At 38.4% G+C, this 19,835-nt stretch overlaps 1 protein-coding gene across 3 annotated transcripts in view; it reads left to right on the top strand.

Moving 5' to 3' along the window:
* Window positions 1–19,835, top strand: part of LOC121636518 (low-density lipoprotein receptor-related protein 1-like) — a 97,082-nt gene that overhangs the window by 9,174 nt on the left and 68,073 nt on the right. For all 3 annotated transcript variants that reach the window (XM_041980050.1, XM_041980048.1, XM_041980051.1), the window contains exon 2: window positions 11,111–11,233. In XM_041980050.1, coding sequence (XP_041835984.1) covers window positions 11,111–11,233 — 123 coding nt within the window. The remainder of the gene's footprint in view (window positions 1–11,110; window positions 11,234–19,835) is intronic.

Below are 19,835 nucleotides of genomic sequence, written 5' to 3'. Positions count from 1 at the left end.
GAGCATACACCAGCTTGGGGTATCCTAAAAACACAGCTTAAGTATGTTCACTATAAACCAGTAACTTTTAAAGAATAAAGCTTAAAAAAACGTAAAGCTGTCATACACTGCCTGACCAAAAAAATTGCAACCTTGATTTAAGTAAGCTAGCAGGGACAAGCCTCCTATTGGATAATTACTGCATGGGTGATTATCTTTCAGATGGCAACAAGTTATTTAGCTTCAACTAATGAAATGAGCAGCTTCTCATTTCTTAAACAACTATGTGGAAAGATATCCTGTGGTCATGGAAAAGATGGTAGTCTGTGTAAGAAGGGCTAAATCATTGGCATCAAGCAGAAAAAACGATTTCAGAAATTACTAAAACTGGCTTAAGAACTGCCCAACGCATTATTAAAAATTGGAAGGATAGTGGAGAATCATCATCTTCCAGGAAAAAATGTGGTCGGAAAAAATGATTGTGATCGGCAATCACTTAAATGTTGAAGAAAAACAACAGTAGAACTCAGGGCTATGTTTAACAATAGGAAGGGAACTCAGTGGAATAGGATTGAACAGCTATGTAGCCATAAGAAAACCACTAATCATTGAGGCTAACCAAAGAAAAGGGCTTCATTTTGCGAAGGAGCATAAAGAATGGACTCTGGAGCAATGGAAGAAGGTCATGTGGTCTGATGAGTCCAGATTTGTCGTGTTCCAGAGTGGTGGGAGCATCAGGGTAAGATGAGAAGCAGATGAAGTAATGCAGCCAGCTTACCTAGAGCCTACTGTACAGTCTGTGATCTGGGTTTGCAGCAGTTGGTCAGGTCTAGGTTCAGCTACATTATGTACCCTAAGAATGAGGTCAGCTGAATTGAATACACTGAATGACCAGGTTTTTCCATCAATGGATTATTTCTTCCCTGATGGCGAGTGAATATTCCAAGATGATAATGCCAGGATTCATCACGCTCACATAGTGAAAGAGTGGTTCAGGGAGCATGAAATATAATTTTCACACATGGATTTTGCCACAAAATAAATCTTGTGACATTGCAGAAGGTTAAACAATGTCTCAGTGCATGCTGCCGTAATCAAAGCTAAAAGCGGTCCAATGAAATATTAGAGTGTGTGACCTTTTTTTTAATAGTGGTGACTTTTCTTTTTGGCCAGGCCGTGTATATTGCCAGGAAAATCGGTCTCATCGTGCTGTTATTAGCACTCTTGAGATAAGTGACAGAAATCCTTCTTGCATAATGACTAAAGGTTTAATGTTAATCGTTTAACACTATAAAACTGGGTTAAATGTACAGAGAGACCTATTTCTACATTGCAGAGATTACAAGTAATTTACAAATGGATCCCTACAAAGCCTTTGCATGAAGTAGCAGTTAACTTAATTGTTTACTTCACACAAAATAGTCAATGATTAATAATTGAGTTTGGTGGGATTTACAGTAAAACCTGCGATTGAATGACAGTTTCTGTAATGATGTGTTTCTTAAAGTACATGTAGGACTATAGCCGTCAGGTAGTTGCAGTGTGTTAAAACCTTTAGCTGTCAAGAAAAAAGATTTTTATTTCTTGCCTCTTGGCAAATCTTGAGTCTACATCCATCTCTTTTAAGCTTATGTTCAACTGTTTATCAGCTCATAAAGCAAATATGCAGCTGAGATATGCTCCCTTGTTTTCAGCAACCAATGGGTAACTCTGTTTATCTGCAGTTTGTTGCTGGATAGGAATTAGAGTGAAAGTTCTTGGAGCTTTAGAAAAAGAGCTGGGAGGGTGACCCAAATACAGCTGCTAGCTGAAAAACCAAGACAATGAGCTGAGTAACGGTATAAAAATCAAGTAGAAGTGAGGAGATCAGCAGAGTCAGGTGCTAAATCTGTGTGGGCTGATTATAAAAAATCACCACTCCCACATTCATCTAATCATGTGAAACAGTATTAACATAAAGGTGCAGCAAACACCTAAAACACTGAGAAGACTTTAAATTGATTTTTATGTGCAAATTACCTCTTTATTTGAATCCATAAATCTTCCTTTAATATAAAACACACAGGTAGAGAAATCACCATTTAATCCAAAAACTCCAGAAACTCTCAGATCTGATTAAGAGGTCAAACTGCCTCCCTAATTCAAAAGATAAATGATGTAACTACATTATGGACAAATTTAAGTCCCATGAAATAGTCCCCCATTGGTTGTGTGCTTGAGTTAGGAAAATGAGCTCCTTTTCAGCCATGATTCACCATTCAATAAATAATGGCCTAATTCTCATGATCAAAAACGTGACACCACCTCATTCACACAAGACTGCTTAAAGCCAGATTCTCTCAATTTTGATTGTTTTTAGTAACTTTTTTTGCCTGTCTTTGTTATGCATTTTATTTATTAAATTAGGCCAAAGTAAAATGAGAGTGGATTATTTATATTGAACTATTCACACTGAGAGCAGAAGTGGGTTTAACTCTCTGTCGAGCTGAAAGCAGTGCTTGTGCGGCTAACTCCTGCATGAATGTTTGATCCAGATTTGCCCATTTTCAGAGTACTTTGCTAGTCATGTAATGCATGATGGAGCCTGGGTGATAGATTACTGATTGTTGTATGAGATAAAATCAATTTTGTTTTCAGTTTATCAATTTAGTTGATAAATTCTATTACTCACCTGTTGCAGATGTCTGAGTGTCAGTTTGAACCTGGAGACAGTGTTTCATTCAGTTTCAAGCGAAGTCTCTTGGTTATTCCACCACAGGCTATTTGTGGCATCAGGCTACCAGCACATTCATTCACATCCATAGAGGCTTTTCTTAGAGGATATTTTTCCTGGGATAAATGTGTAGCTGAGCAGACTTTCTGTTTGTGAATTTATTTCTTGAACTAAACAAACAGACCACATTCTTATCATCAGTTCTTCCTGATGAAGCAATTAGACATCTGTAATGTGAGTCCCCACAGCTCCACCCTGGTGAAATGTTACAGGCTTTAATTAATTATCTTCTTTCATGTAACTAGGATTTTGGTGTATTTCCAAACTTTTAATCCATATCACAAGCTTTAACCTTGACAACAACAGTAATCCCCCATACAGGCATTTACTGTTTATTCTATGGCAGAAATCTCCTCACATGAAATGATTTCTGCCGTCACCCTGAGCAAACACAGGTAGAAGAGAAATTTATGTCTTAATGCTTGACAAATAGTCTGAACTTCACATCTAATACATTGTTATGAACATAATTGTGAATACTGGACAAAATACCAATTTTATGCAGCCCATCCTCACATTTTGTGTGGAGGTTTTACTACACTCAAATGTGTGTAGGCAGTGTGGTCTGTGCTATTATGTGCGCATTGTGTGCTTCTGGGAAGAGAATGGGTGGTTATTTGCTCCTCTATTATTAGCCTACACACACCATAACTAAATGGAATAGGTTTCGTAAACATCCCTGGATAATTCTTTATTTATATAATTTGAATTTGGTGACTGTGTTTGTTGAGCTGGCTATGACGCTTATTAAAATCTTTTAAAGGAATAGTTGGACATTGATTGGCATTACACTGACAATGGTGGTTTGTGTGGATTTTTTTTTAATGGGAAGAAAACCACCTAACAGCACCTTTAACGGTTTAGCAGAGATGCTACTCAGGAGATTACTAGTCTTTATAAATTTGCTCTAATTCCAGTATTTTTTGGCAGTGATTTAAACATTTCTCCAAATATCATGCTATTACTTTAACACAGAAATAAAACTTAAATAATTTGGATGTGCTTGTTACTTTCCGAATGCCCTTTCCAAGCTTTAATCGGTGCAAAATCACTGCAAGGGGCAGCTCTCCCGCCATCCTGTGGAGCTATTAGCTAATAAATATAGTGTCAAAGTTGCTTCTTATTCACATGGATACAGAAAGAAATTTCTAGTGAAAGCAACCATGACACTTGGAGCTCCAGCATCACTCTGAGACTTGAAATTTGTACTGGTCTTATGAAAAGGCACCAAAGAATTTCACATAATCTCCTTTAATATGGTTCCCCCAGCAGCATACTAAGAAGGCTTAATTGTCATTTTCTCTTTCTGCTGCTGCATGCAGTGTGTGCGCTGGTGGCGGTACAGCGGAGGGATTTGTCTAAACTGACTAAGTTGATAATCGTGGATCACATCTTCTGTGTTTATGCATCGTCCCCCTTTTCGCTGCTGAATTCAGTCTTTCAGACAGAAGAAGGAGGCTGTGGCCTCCTCCCTCAGAGCTCAAACGTAGAGTCTAGTACAAATAGCTGACATGGCTAATTGCCACTCTGAACTTGAGACATGGGTGAAATCTCAGCCAGACATCCAAAGAGCTCTTAATTAGGTTCACATTTGATTACTGTGCTTTGTCTAATAGGTTTTGACCTTTTTGTTCAGATGTGAACTGTAAAAAGCAAACAGTTGCAGGCAGGGCTGTGCAGTCCTGCATGATGAAGCACAATTTAACTTGGCAGCACATTCTCGATGCTATTTCTCTTTAGTCTGAAATGCATGCATAATACACGGGAAAATAGACTTCCTCTCCAATAGGAGTACAAAACATAAAAAAGACAGCAAAAAACTGAATCTAAAATCCATCTAAAAGGTGAAACAAAACATAAACTGGTATAAATATTTATAAAAATGTTGACATCATCGTGTAAGTGAAATCCATTTAAACAGGTGTATTTTTTTATTTAGTCTGGATTTAATTGCTGTCTGAATTTTTGTTCTCTTCTGTTGCTATCTGCTCACTACAGTCAGACTTTAACAGCAGCTGCATGCCCTGTCGGAAAGATTTTATTTAAGAGGCGCAGCTGGGGCCTGTTTTTCTCTGTTTTGTAACACGAAAAGTTGCGAAAAGTGGGAGAATGTTTTTTCCCCTTCATTCCCCTCCCTCTTCCTCCTCCTCATTCTCCTTCTTTTCTTTCACTCTTCTATTACAAAATCCTGAAGCATTCGTGCCTCAGCTGCGGAGGTGGATGAAGAGGTGGCAGGCCACAGAAAAACAGACCAAACTCTTCCGACATTTTTTTTTAAATTTCCAGTTTACTCTGTCTGACCAGTTATTCTGGTCACTGACCATAGATGAGCAAGATTTTTTCTGAGAAAAAAAATTATAAATGATGTTTTTCGCATTAGACATATTTTGCTGAGAAATGTTTTGTTGTTTATCGTTTATCCCCCTGAAGCATAACTGACGCATTATTATTTTATGCTAAAACTCAGCTGTGATTCAGTGTCAAAGTGAATATGTTGTTATATTTTCACTGTTCAAGTTTTAAATCCTGCTTCCTTACTTTTGTAAATATTTAAAAGCAATGTGGAGCTTTATCATGTCTACCAGCAAAAAAAACCCAAACAAACAAACAAACAAAGCTTAGGATCACAGCACCATCCATCTCCCCTTGAGAAAGTGAAGTGTTGTACTTGAGCGAGTATATGCTATCTTCTGTAGACTAAACTAAGTCTTTTTTCCCATTAGAACTGTCATTTGTTTCTGCTAGTGTTTTAAATAACTTTACTATGCATTGGCTTTAGCCAACACTCCCACATCGTGCTTTAATGCTACCTGCCAGCTTATAATACACTGTAGTTTTGGATGAATTAGCACCAGCAGCTGATTCTACAGCTGAAATCAGAGCAGCTGCATTCTGAGCAGGTTCAGTTTGTTTATGTGTAAGGAAAGCAGCTGCTGTCATTTAAAAGCATGATGCAAGCACAAATCACATTTCTGTGGCTGGGTTGTACTGTATTTCTCATCCTCTTTTCCTCTTAGGTCCAAACTAAACTAAATTCCTCCCTTGGCCTTACCCTTCTGTTTTTGCACAAATGAGGTCCCCTTTGCTTTCAGGAATCAAAGATTAGTGCTCATATATCTCTTAAATCAAGGCTTTGGATAACCATTTGGATGGCTAGAATACTGATACTTTTTGATCTCCCTAAAAAAAAAAAACCCTACCCTACCCTACCTGCAGGAATGGAGAAAGAATTGTAGTGCCAAGTGGTCAGGCTAAGGTTAAAAATTAGGATTTGGTGTAAGCTATGGGTTTTGTGGAAGTGACTTTAACTCACAAAAGCCAGGAGTAAGCCTGACTGTCACTTCACTGAGCCAGGTAGATCCCAGGGTTATGGGATGAGATTTGATGGATAAACTGTCTTTACTCATTGTGGGGACTATGCCTCCTTCCCAGTCTGTCATAATGCCCGATGGTGGTTGGAGGAGGGAACATTATAAGTGCTGTTCAAAGATTCATTAATAAGGCAAGAGAGCAGTGGTCTATGTGGGGGGTGTCACTCTCACAGCATCACACACTGCCTTTTTTTGACAGGAGAATCACAAATCAGCTCAGAGGATGGCCATTAGCTTCAGTTCAGGGTAGACAATGAGGGTATCATTTTCCATCATGGTGTGATTTTATAAACAAAAAGTATTAAAAAAAAAAAAGAAAAAATCCCAGATTTATCAAAAGCCAGGTTTCATTTATGATTTTCTATGATTTTGCTACCTCAGTCACATTATCAGCCCTAAAAGATGCTCTCAGACAAACAAAACAGTCATATATGACAAACTGGGATGTTTTCTGCTAATATTGAAATTTAAACCTTAGCTGCGAGGTCTGTTGCAGTCAGAACAAAAATGCCTCATTGGAATTACTTGAGTGATTTTGGAAAATTAATTTAATTCATTTGGATGATAAAAGCTGAATTAAATAAACAGAATTATCATATTTAAATGAGTTTTCTTTCCTGAATACACACTGATGACTGCAAGTCCTACAATGCAATTTTGATGAGTTCATTAGCGTTATCGTCATAGATTTGGTCATGAAGTTAAACACTGCTGTATTGCTATTGACATATTGGTTATTTGAGGTGTTTTGGGGGGCAAGTTGATCACTTCATTACTTTGATGCAGACTAAAATATCTCAACAATTGCTCAGTGGTATACAGTGCAAATTTACCTCCCTCCATTTTAGCTTTGAATGACCCTGGTAAATGTTTTTTTCTGGATGGCATCTGAAATGTTAGTTATTCACATTTTTTAATCTAGTTTTACTTTGGTTAGCATCTATTCACAGATGTTATAAGGATAACATGCTATGTTAAGATGGTGATAAAACTAATTAACGTCTATATGTTAGCTTGATCCAGCAAGTGGCTCTTGGTAACATCACAGTACCACTGGAGTTCATCCTTACATAGCTGCTAGAATAGCTGTTAACTCTTGGTGTTGTTATACTTGCAGGATTACTGTGGTGCAAGTCTGGTTTCTGATCCAAATTTATTACGAACTCACAGTTAGATCTCCAAAGCTGGATATTTTTGTCTCATGGTCACTTGAATTGTCATTGCCCAGTTTGAAGATGGCTTTGGGTGTGATACGAACTCTGAAGTGGCATCCTGCTGAACTCCTTCAGCACTGTTACAGACTTCTGTTCCCCTCAAAAACTCCTAAGTGGTGTGTGATGAGGCAGTAGGCTCAGTGTCTGCTTGAGCTTTGTAGTGCCCGGTTGATCTCAGAGGGCAAGCCTCCAACTTATTTATAGCTCCTCTGTGGGTGTTGGAGGAAATGGTCCAGCGGTTGGAGGGGCTGAGGCTTGTGTTTGCCTTAGGAGAGGATTCTTCCTCCCAAACAGACTGAGCTCATCCTGGAGATCTAGCAGACAACCACTGGGTGCAGAGGGCAATGGATTTGTAATCTGGTCCAAATGGCGATGACTCAAATCGTTTGCACCCTGCGTCTGCTTTGGTAAAAACACAAGCGGCTTATTGATAGCATGTGTGACATTCCTCCATCTCATCTCAATATTCCTACCCAGCGCGATGTTTTTCTCAGATCTTCAGGTCTGTTTCTGGCTATGAGAGCCCTCCCCCCTCTGAGGTGGCGTTCTCTAATTTGTAATCTTTTACCTTACCATACGTTGTCTACATTGACCTGGGACTTAAAATGAAAAAAGGCCAAGAAGATTTTTTTTATTTTGTTTGTTTTTGCATCACTATATTTCACACAGTTTAAAAGTCAAGTTCTGATTGGCCAGAGGAGACTGACCATAGTGATTCAGATCGCTGCCTGAAAACTAGCCATCCTTTGCTTCCCCCTACCTTTTGCAGCGAGGCCTCACCTCCAGCTAAATAACCTCTTGACCTACTTCCTCTGCTCCCTGCTAGGATCCTGTCAGCAGCAGCTTGTGGCTGAGTCTGAGAATGGCGTGAACTCCTCCCTCAGCTGTTATTGGAAGTGGAGTTAACAGCAGGTTGAGTTAGCGCGTGTCAGCCTCAAATAAACAACAGACACCACACCTTTATAGCTGCTGTGGATGGTTTTTATATCCCCAAACAATCAAACAAACATTAAAGGAAAAAGATGAGAAGCAAAGTGGAAACGCTTCAACACGAGTCTGGTTGTATTTCATGAATAATTCAGGACCTTGTGAATTAGGAAGAGAAAAAGACGACCTTCTACTCACACATATATGCACACTGTTCTCAGCAGTACAGTGAGGTGGATAAGTGAGGAGTGTGTAAATGTGTGCAGCCACATGTCAGGTTGGATTCATGGTATTTAGGTTGAGCCCCATTTCAAGATTTTCTTCACTGCAAGAGTTGGAAGCTAGCTGTACATGTAAATACAGTCATCCCGTTTATCCTGCTTCATCCCATCATCCAAACCTCTCCTATCCCCATGCTGTCCTGCATAATACATCATACTGTATGCCTAAATAATCTGGATGTTACAGCCCTATTAATATCCTCATTTCTACTTAGAACCCTTACTCAGTGACCACAAATGGCTGAAATAAAAGCAAAAATTCTACTTATAAAAAAAGAGACAGGAGCACTTGTCTTAAATGTGCTTTGTGTAAAATAGCATTAAATGTTTAGTTGTGCCAGACGACCGAGGTTGGTGCATCAATTGAGGAAGAATAACCTCGAACCACTGAGATACAACATAATGAAGGGAGAGCGTGTTTAAGAAACAGTTCTTCTGACATGAGGGACAGAAAAATTTGGGCTAAGATGAAAAGCACCAGTTCATTATCATCCATGCGATGAGTATCCAAACACTTAACTGTCCATGACCATAAGTGACTTCTAGTTATACTTTGGTTGCCTGCTGCTCTCTTCAAATGTCAGCTGGTAAAATGTTTTGCTTTGAATGAATAAACAAACATTCTATGATTCACCCCTTATGTCTTGTATCAATGCTTTGATATTTTAACTCGATGACACAGCAAAGACTTTTACTTTTGGCAGTTATGGCTCAGTTACGGCACTGGCAAGTGTTGTGTGGGCCAAAAGTGGACCAGATGTCACCTGTCAGCCTGGCTTGATTTATAGCAAGTCACCTGTGGACCACATGTGGTCCAGATGCCATTTGTTGGCCTAGACGTGGATTACGGCAAATATTTTGTAGGCCAGAAGTGATCCTAATACAGGAAGCTTGTCTGGACATAGATTATGGCAATTTCCTTGTGGGCCACATGAGGTGATCATGTGGCAGAGTTTTGGCAGCCATACTCACATTTAGTCAACGTCATAAGTCAAGACCAAATTTGGGCCAAACAAAAACATACATTAGGGCCTTATTTCGGCCAAACGTATGGCTGTTATACCCGAGATATAACAGTGTTGACCTGTTAGCATCAGGCAAAAAAGGAGAGTTCTCTTCAAAGTTTTCTTAGCTAACCAGCTCTCTGTGCTGTTACAAAAGACAATAGACAACCTTGTTATGCCGCCTAACTTTGCTAGCACATATTGACTGAATTGTAGCACCATTCGGGTATAGGCGTTTGCTTTCAAATAGTATGCTGCCATTGGAGAAGTGAAGTGGCCACAGTGTCAGTGCTTAGACTGGGATGTAATTTGGAGCTACTTCAAACTTAAATACACCTTTATTAAGGTCTGAGTACCTTCTCTGCTCATTTGATTTTCTCATTTGGCTCCTGTACTGACAGAAGAGATGCAACAAAAGGTCAATAATGGCTATAAATGATGACTAAATAACATTTAAGAATCAAAACATTTAGTGTGAGACAAGAGTTTACCTGTAAGTGAACCTTATTTCTCATTTATTGAGCTTGTCAGTCATTCCCTATAGGCTCCCATGGATGTCACCCAGTCCTTTAAACAAAATCTCTGAAGGCTAAAATCTGTTATTGAATTATTAATTAGAAAGAGTGAACTTGGCTAAAGATGCTGAAATGACTATAATGACTTGAGTTTTAAACTAAGGCCAAGTGTGTGTCAGTTAAATTGCACTTTCACAGTAGATATATTTAGATTATATTTATTGTTTATACACAGTCTGTGACTAGACCTTGTAGACTTGGTGCTACGTTGTTCAGCATTCAACAGAATGATGTCTAAAACTAAACATAACAAATTGTGCATTTATCACAATTGACAATCGAAGCAAATTTCTATCTGCCTTTTACAAAGATCAACATTTTGACAAGCTGCTGGCCCAACATTTGGTACTTTTAGAAATAGTAGAAAGGCTTAATTCATGGTGTTGGGTAAATTTTTGACAGATATGTCAAGACAAGTGACCACTTACCAAGCGGCTCTTCTGAATGCCGCTGGGTGACTCAGCTTTGTTGCTTGTGTGTTCATGAGTGTTTTTAAAGTGTTGACATGCTGCTCTTAGAGGCCTTGACTTAGTGTGGCTTTGGATTTGCTCTGCCATTTGGCTGTGGCCAGACCAGGCATTTCTTCCTCATCCTAGAAGGCTGGATTGAGGGGAAAATGTCTGATAGTGGGGCCGTTCACTGAATAGGGTGTTCTTTGATAATTCTCCAGACATGCTGCATCACTGCCTTCAGTCTAGGAAAGCTGACCTGGTTATTTAGGTGCAGCAAGTTTATGCTAAGCTTTTCCAGGCTTGTATGAGTGTGTGTTTTGTTTTTTGTTTTTTTTGTCTGTATCCTTTCACTATGCTCTCCATCAAGTAGCAACTTTCCAGATCCTAATTAGAGCCAGTGAAGGCCACTATTGACTCTGAACACAACAGACAGTGCTTGCTAATGAGATCTCAGGAATAAAGATCACTGACACAAAAGGAGCTGCTGTTTTGTCAGAAATCTTTTCATTTTCTCTTTTCTTTGTCTCTTTTCAGCCCCAAGGAGTTGCAGTCCAAAGCAGTTTGTGTGTAAAGATGGGGTGACGTGCATCTCTAAGGGCTGGCGCTGCGATCGTGAGAAGGACTGCCCAGATGGCTCTGATGAGGAACCGGATGTTTGTAAGTCTCTCAAAAATAAGTCAAATATATTGTTTCCTGTTGCGTCTAAAGTGCAAAGCAGAATGAACCTTGCCTGAACATGAATTAAATATTCCATGCCCAGTTTCCTTTTTTTTAATATATATATATATATATATATATATATTAATTTATTTTCTGGTGAAAGTTAAATCTATAAAATCTATAAAAAATTCCAAATCTGTGAGACCTGGTGGAATTATTTATAAAGCAACAGCCAGTTATAGAGAAGGTGGGTCAGATTTTAAATAATTAAAACTGTTGAGTTCTGGTGCTTATTAGATGTGTAAACATGATAAAATTTTATATGGATTTAATGGAACAATAAAGTGTTTACTGGTATTTCAAGTTCTGCCATAATTTGTCGACTCAGGAGCCAGTGATCAATCAGACAGGATATCACATGCTGATTAACATGATCACTTATATTTATATTAAATCACAAAAGCAGCTAACAAATCAAAATATATAACTATTCCTGAACTCAGACATTTAAATGAGAAACAATCTACCATTTTAACAAATATTAGATTGTACAACATTCTATATTTTGAACTATAAAACTTTCTAATAATGCAAAAGAAAACTGAGAAAATAAATGTAATTAATCAATAAAGCAATGTATTGATGTAGATCAAGGTATTGTTACAACCCTGTGATATTGATCTGAAACCTGCCATGATATGTTTTTTTTTTTTTTAATGTTATGCTAACATGCTACTTAAGTGTTTGATCCTGAATTCTGAATTGAAGCACCGAATCATAAATAACTCTGCATACTATACTGTTCATCCATATCGCATTTACTGTGCAGACGTCTGGGGTAATAACTACATAAGCACAATACATCCAGTACTCATTTTGCAAAAGAAAGCAATTCAGATCATTCACAGGGCTGGACGTAGTGCTCATACGAACATATTATTCTTACAATCAAGACTCATAAAATTCTAAGATATTGTGGAAAAATAAAATTATTCACAGGAAGGGAAGGGGGTTATATCTTAAGGGGTAAATATAATTTCAGAACACTTCAGGAAAACTTTCTGTGTTTCAGTTTGTGGGTTTAAATTGTGGAGTAGTTTGGAGAGAACGCTCAGGGAATGTCCAAGTACAAACCAGGTTAAAAAAAGTATAAAGAAATTATTTTTACAAGGTACAGAAATGAAGTTATCTTCAGTTATGTGTGAGTGTGTTAGTTATAACAGTATTAAGAATAATAATGGCATTATTATTATTATTTTTTTTTATTATTTAATTAATTCATTTATTTATTTATTAATTAATTAATTTATTTAATTATTATTACTATTATTTTTATTATGACTATTATTATTATTGTTATTATTATTATATCAATGAGAAGCTAAGTGTTAAAATATTATTAATTATTAATTAATTAAAAAGGGGTGTTTTTACTTCCTCCCACTCCTTTTCTGATCCGTAAATAGAATATGCAGTTGCAGTTATGGTTGCTTTTTTAAATAATTTTATTTTTATTATTATTTATGTCTGTCCATCAATGTATGCTTATTTGGTTGCTTTTACATGTTAAAAATAAATGATCTAACTAAATGTAAGGAAAATCAAAAATATGTTAGGGAAATTCTCCCCAACAATAAATATTCTAAGAACAGTTATCATCTGACATACTAACATAGGTGATTATTGAATTTATTCTCCCATAACTAGAATAAAATAATGGCACGTTTTTATAGAGGCCATTCTGCCAGTGAACACTTCTGTCAAGCCCAATTAGGAGATTTACCAAGTTTGCCTTTTCTTGATTGATGTGATTTCCTGTTGCATTGAGAGACACAAATGATGCAGTCATGACACAAAACCCAACATAAAGTATGAAAAAAAGACAGCCGTTTCTTCAAAGTCTTCATTAGAATTGAGACACTTTGAGGCTGAATCCCTGTGGAGGAGATGAAAGCAGCAGTGTCTTCTGGTCAGCCTCTGGGACTAAAATGCTTGTAGTTTTCTAAGCAGACAGAGGACTGCGTGGGTGGAGGAGATTTTTGAGTGTGTGTACGTGTGTGTTTTTGAGGGGCTGACCAGAGCAGAGTGGAGGTTAGGATAGAGAGCTGTAACTGCAGTAGGGACATATGAGACTGTATGAGAGCAGGTCTGGAAATCATTAGAGGCTCGCCCAGAGCAATGGAGAAACCTGCTGTTTTTCACTACCTGCTCCCCTCACCCGGTCTCATCTGTGGGCCAACCTCCTCCTCAATGGTGGTAGGGTGGGGTGGCCACCCTATTGGCCACCCCAAGCACCTCATCACAGCTGTCACTTTTTTTTTCCTTCCTTCTTTCCTTCCTTAATTCCTGCGTTGCAACGACACTTCCAGACACTTAAGCTGTACACATATCCTGTCTTTCGGATGATTGGCATGATTAGAGATTCACCTCAGAGTGGCAGCTGTCCAAACAGCGAATAATCATACATTTTCTTACACACAGATTTCATACATTAATGTATAGATTGTATAAACTGATCAGACTATGATCAGAAAAAATAAATTATGTATCTGTGTATTTCTGATGACACACCGAGAATAAGCTCATAATGCTGCTGACTGTCAAACTAAGCTGAGCATCTCCTCAGCAAAGTAGTAAAACTCAATACAGTTGTCTGGAAAATGTGCTACTGCTGTATAATGTGAGCTTCTTTTCACTTTATTTGCACAAATAAGGTAAAAATTTAGATACACCAAATATTATTTAATCTTTCACCACTATTTGTTTTCCAAATATTGTAGAGGTGCAGGGTTACCTTGTCGCTACAGTGGTGGCCTTGGGTCTGGAGAACTCGGGTTCAAGTCCCTGGTGTGCCAACAGAGGTGAACCACAGCAAGGCCCTTAACCCCTCCCAACTGTTCCCCAGGCACAAAAACATGGCCGCCCACTGCCGTGAAAACCAGAAATCTTGCTCTCAAAGCAAACAATTATGCTCTTAATTAAAGATAGAAAAATACCCCCAAACATGCTGCTGTCAAATGTGACACGATAGAGATCACTCGCTTGTCTGTATTGCGTATTGATCTGGGGCTTTAATTGTATTGTTATTGGTAATTTGCCTGAGATTTTATAGAATTATTAAAGCATTTTACTGTCCATCATCAACAGTTTCTGAACAGAAAAGATATTAAGTACCTTCTTTCTTTCATCACATTCAGATGAAGAAAAAATACAAATTTGACTAAATTATTGCTTTTCACAGTGTCACTGAAAGTAAAAACTCAGTTGTTTAGCTCTGTTAGAATTTACTGAAGGTTATTTGTTGAAAATATGGTCTGTCAGAGGGGTTGTATTTCAAAATATGGGCTCTGTTAAGGTTAAAAGATATGTCTAGTGTACCAGAAGCAACAATGATTTGTCAGTAGCAAAAGTTCTCCAACTTTAGCTCATTCCTTATTTAACAAATATAAACACTCCAGCGGGCAACACTGTTCCATGGCACTGGCAACTTGTTTGTTCCTTGATTAAGATGATGACTGTCTCTATTTTTTTTGTCCAATCCTACTCCTGCAAATAGCCCTTTAAACTCATGTTTAGCTCATGTTTGAGCTAAGCTTGCAGAGTTAATATTGGGTGCTGACATTGTAGTTCTAATCAAACAGCTGTCCACAAATAAATCATGTTAAAGGTAAAAACTAATGTTATAGATTTGTGTCTGTTACTGTTACTTTGTAATATGCAGTTTTATTGCTGTGCTAAATGTGCTCTTTGTGCAGGGACATTTGCTTGAAAGATGCATGAGGGTTGTTTGTATATTCACTCGTGTGCATGGGCCTTCACAGTGGCCTTTGTTGGTGAGTTGGCCATTGCCAGTGAAGTCAGCCACTGTCCAGCGCAGCTGCTTCGGCCTGCTGTGTAACCCCCCACAATGCTGTTCTTTGTACACTAGGATGCTGGGTCAGACTGGCAGAGATGGATAACCAAAGTGTAAAACAAAACAAAATGGTTGTCTGGGCATGTGGAATTACCTTTATGTGGAACACTGAGATGTATTTCTGAACAGCAAACATTTAAAAGGCATGTGATGATGATAAATGTAAAGTATATTTTTAAATCCATAGTCTTAACGTAGGGTGACACTAATGTGTTAGAGGTACAACCGTGAAATAATCCTGATCCTGACCCATGATAAGAGCATATTCACTTGGTTTCCATCAGAGTTAGAGTTTTGGTAATGATGCCACATATAACCCACTGAATCCTGCCAAAATAACTGAAGGACTGCTTTTCTATGAAGTCAAACCTGGTGATTTTCTTTCCTTCATCCCGTATCTTAGGTGTAAAATCCACAGCAGTTTCCGTATATTATCCTATTACTCATGACATACAGGGACTTACCGTTTGATGTATGTGACCTGTGGTGTCGTTTGCCAGCTGACCCAGAGACAGTGGATATACTACACAGACATGAAAGATATGTCTTTTAAAAAGAGCCACCACCTGGCACAGATTGTTATATTATATTCTAAATGACTCATGCTCAACATGAAAGAGGTTCTCATCCTGCAGCATTGTGTTCCCAAACGCGGCATGTGTACACAATGTCTGCTCATTAACACATATTTCTTTTGTACTGACAATATGTCAACATTTTAACTTATAATATTTTTGACCTTTTTAACTTGAAGCTGTAAGTCCTACCTAAAACCAGTTTAGTGTAGTGATGTAATTTAACAAGTTTTCTTGTTCTGATTTTTGGAAAATTAAATTAAATGAATCCTTAAATTCCTAAACCCACTTTTAGCTTTTTGTTGGTCATTAATCACCTAATGAAGGTTTTTCTTAAAGGTCTGTTATTAGAGACACTTCTTAAAGGAGCAATCAAGCTGATTGGAAATGTGGAGTCAGATATTTTTCTCTGTGTATTTAGCTTTTTTGGACATTTTTGGGCTGCATTCTTTTTCTTTTTTCTTTTTTTTTGTTTTTGCAGTGGGTGTGTAGACGTCAGTCAATGACAGCATATGGGTGTGCGAACTATGAAAACATTGTAATCAGTTTATCCACTCTTTCTTTCCGCCTGTCTCCTCTCTAACTGTGGCTGACTTGGTCTCTGCTTCACTACACAGGAGCTTCATACAGAAAAAAAACCTTAAACTTAAGATTTTCTGAAAATCTAAAAACTGCCCACGTAAAGTGTAGTATTTCTAACTCTAGAAACATGAAATAAACACATGTTTCAGTCATAAATGTGATGATAGAGCTTCCACTTCTAAAGGCCCCCCACCCATCGTCTCAGTGAACTTGCTTGGATTGTTCCAGCATTTTCTGTCTCCTCATATTGTCAGGTTGGGGCCACCATCTATTGCAGAACTTTTTCTGCATATTGCTGGAGTTCTTCATGACTGCTGTCTATGTTTATCTTACTGGCTAAAATATGGACCAATCACAATTAACCAATTCTCTCTTTTATTGTTAAAGAGCTCTTAAGAGCTGTGATGATCAAACTCTTCTGTCATTTTTCTGCACTGTGCTGTAGTTACTGGGATTTTTCTAACATACCAAAATCGAGTGGCTTTGTTTCCTAAATGATAGATTGTGCATTCTGTGCTCATCTACTCTCTTTATTTTTTATGAAGAGCTGGGCATGATTCACCAGCGACCAGTTGGTAATTTTTTTCCGTACAAAGTTTAGGCCAGGGCAGTGGAGAGAGCAAAGCTTGCCCCTGTGAAGCAGGACAAGAGAGCCTGGCCTGCTTTCAGCCAAGAAAAGCGTGTCGGGGGTTTAAATTGGAAAAAAAGGCCATTTTGTAATCTCAGCAGGACCTTGCACAGAAGGAAGCAGACCAGGCCAGAGGAACACTTAAGGGGAGGAACAAAACAATAATATGATTACAGAAGAAGAACACGATAAATAAGTATATGACTATTTGCCTCTCTGAGGTAGAGACAAGCAGATGCTGAGCACCTGGCTTTGCATTGTGGCTCATCTTTCTCTAGGCAGGCTAAACCACCTGCATCTGATTACTAATGGCAATAAACAACAACATCCTGTGTGCGAGATGCATTATTGAACACCCAGCTTGTCTCCAACCGTTTTCTCAGCACTTACAATGACTCTCCCATCCTCTTCTCCAAACCCCCTTGGGCCTTTCCAAAGCTGTTTCTCTTTGTGACAATTAGCCGTCTGTCTTTTTAATTCATCTCCTAATGCTTTTTGTAACCAAATTAGCCTGGAGTGAGACCTGGTGGTTCATGTGTTGATCTAAGTTTGTCTTAAATTTAAAAGTCGGAGCCAAAATAGACTAAAACAGCTTTAGATATTCAAGCATTCTGGAGCAGCTGTAGTACTTCTCCCTTTGTCTGGTCTTCTTAAGACATTTTAAGTTAATTCCATTGGTAAAAAAAGAGAAAAAACGAGAGAGATGAACGGCTCTAATAACGACTGTGATCAAATGTAGAAATAAATCTGTAATATAAGAACCTTTTTCAAGAAGCAATCTGTCTTTTGATCTTTGTTCAGCTCTGAGTTTGTAAAAAAAAAGGTCAAATAGTGAGTCTGTCGTGTGTGGGTTACATGACAATTTTCTTTCTTTTTAAGAAACTTTGTGCACATTGTTTACTTTTCCTCTTTCATAACGACCAATGTAGGGTTATTTTTTATTAATTTGGTTTGGGTATCTGGTAGCATTGTCTTATTTGAATCTTACAGTGTACTTCACAGATAAAACTGTTTGCTCCGTGGCTGCTCTGCCCTCGACGAGCACTGGTGCTTGTGTGTTTGGAGAAGGATCAGTTTGTTGTGCTTGCGAGAGGCTGGATTTAGCCTTCCTGCTTTGCTTGTCACCAGGCCAGCTGCCACAGAAGCCCCCCCATGAAGGAATGAAAATGTGGTGTTGATATTTTGGAAGGAAAGGATCGAGCAGAGAACCAAACATCTAACCATCAAGTGTGGGGTTCAAGGGGGGAGCACACAGTCTGCTGCCAGGGTTAAAGCTGGGAATTGTTGGACTAAGCAACATTTGTGCTGTAAATGTGTGTAAAAACATTGTTATTGTATTGCTTGTCAGGTGCCCACAGGTGAAGTTTGAGTGGCAGGTCAATGTGCTGTTTTTCACCTGCAGAGTGAAGTGTTTATAGAATAGCTGTCAGAAATGAACAGCAGAGAACAGGCATTGTTCCCCTCAGGTCTCCTCTGTTCGCCGGGCCTGCTCTGCTGCCCATGATCTTTTTGACAAGGCAACAGAATCGCAAGACCAACTCCTCCTGTGGTAGCTTTTCTGTCCTGTGTTGTGGCTTGTTTTTGGTGCCATGTCCTAGTTGTTTAGTGTTTTGTTTTTTTTTGGCAGGGCAGGCAAGAGTGTGTGTGTGGGGGGGTCAAAGGGTCCCTCAGGGCTGCTGGGTCAGGATTTTGGGGTCATATGGGCCAAGAGCATCATGTTAAAGACCTGTCAGTCTTCAAGGCTCATGATTGGACAAGAAAATAAATTAGGTGATGATTTTAAACAATATTATTTATGGTAATATGCTAATTAATTTATGTGGCTGGTATTGTCTGTAGGCAGTTGCAGGATTTACTTTAATTATAAGATTCTTGCCAGTAGAGTGTGTTTTTAAATTATATGCAGCAAGTTATTTTAGCAATTTTCTCAATCAAAAATGCAAAAATATGGGCTTAAACTGCAAACCCTTAGCTTTAAGATAGAGAATACGTATGGAAGGGTTTAAGAATAACAGCTCTTTAATATGCACATACCGAATGTGTGTGTGTGTGTGTGTATTTAAATATACCACAGTTTCACAGACTGAAGCCTCTGTAGTATGTTAAGATCAAACTGAAGGCGACGGGCAGCCTCATTGTTTTGCACAGTTGGCCTCATTTAGGCTCACATAAAAACCCTTTTATGTTTTGCTGTAGCTCTGGCAGCATCTTATTTGTTTGTGTGTTTATTAGTGGTTGAATAAGCATTGTGCTGACCAGCATATGAACTAGTGAATGGAAAATCCCCAAAGCTTAACAAGCTTTGGGGTCTGGGACAGCCTGATCCAGACCCAAATCTTGACTCCATCTTAGTCCAATGGGCCTCTTTCTTCTGCTGGAGGGAAAACAGAGATAAGAAGACATATTTTAAGATGAATAATTGCACAGAAATTTTACAGGAAAAAAAACCCTAGAAATCTTAGGGGTTGGAAGGTTTGAGAGATACAGAACACAGGTTTAGGTATGTTTTGGAGACAGTTCTCTGTCATGGGTTGGGTGCGCCTGTCCTCACTAAGGAAGGTACTGTCAGTTTGAGTATGAAAACACATTCACCAGATTACAACCAAACTGAACACTAATTGGAGCTTTCAGACAGATGTGCTAGGCAGTGCTCTCACCATTATCATTAAAACAACAGATGAGCAGACGAGGGAAGATTTTTCTTTAGGTGTGTCACAAACTTCTACGATAAAATGCTAAACCACACTGAAACTATTCTGCCAGCACATGTTGAAAAACCTTACTAAGATACCTTAAGCTGTTTTTTCTTTATTTGTCACCCATCCCAATTAAACATAATAATCCCAAAATAGGGAATAACTGGAAAATGCCAGCTGCCCTTTTATAACTTTAGAGGATGTT

Source organism: Melanotaenia boesemani, chromosome 3 (genome assembly GCF_017639745.1).
Source record: "Melanotaenia boesemani isolate fMelBoe1 chromosome 3, fMelBoe1.pri, whole genome shotgun sequence".
In the NCBI taxonomy this organism is placed as follows: domain Eukaryota; kingdom Metazoa; phylum Chordata; class Actinopteri; order Atheriniformes; family Melanotaeniidae; genus Melanotaenia; species Melanotaenia boesemani.
Note: the sequence above shows the minus strand (reverse complement) of the source record. Positions and strands in the feature narration are given on the sequence as shown.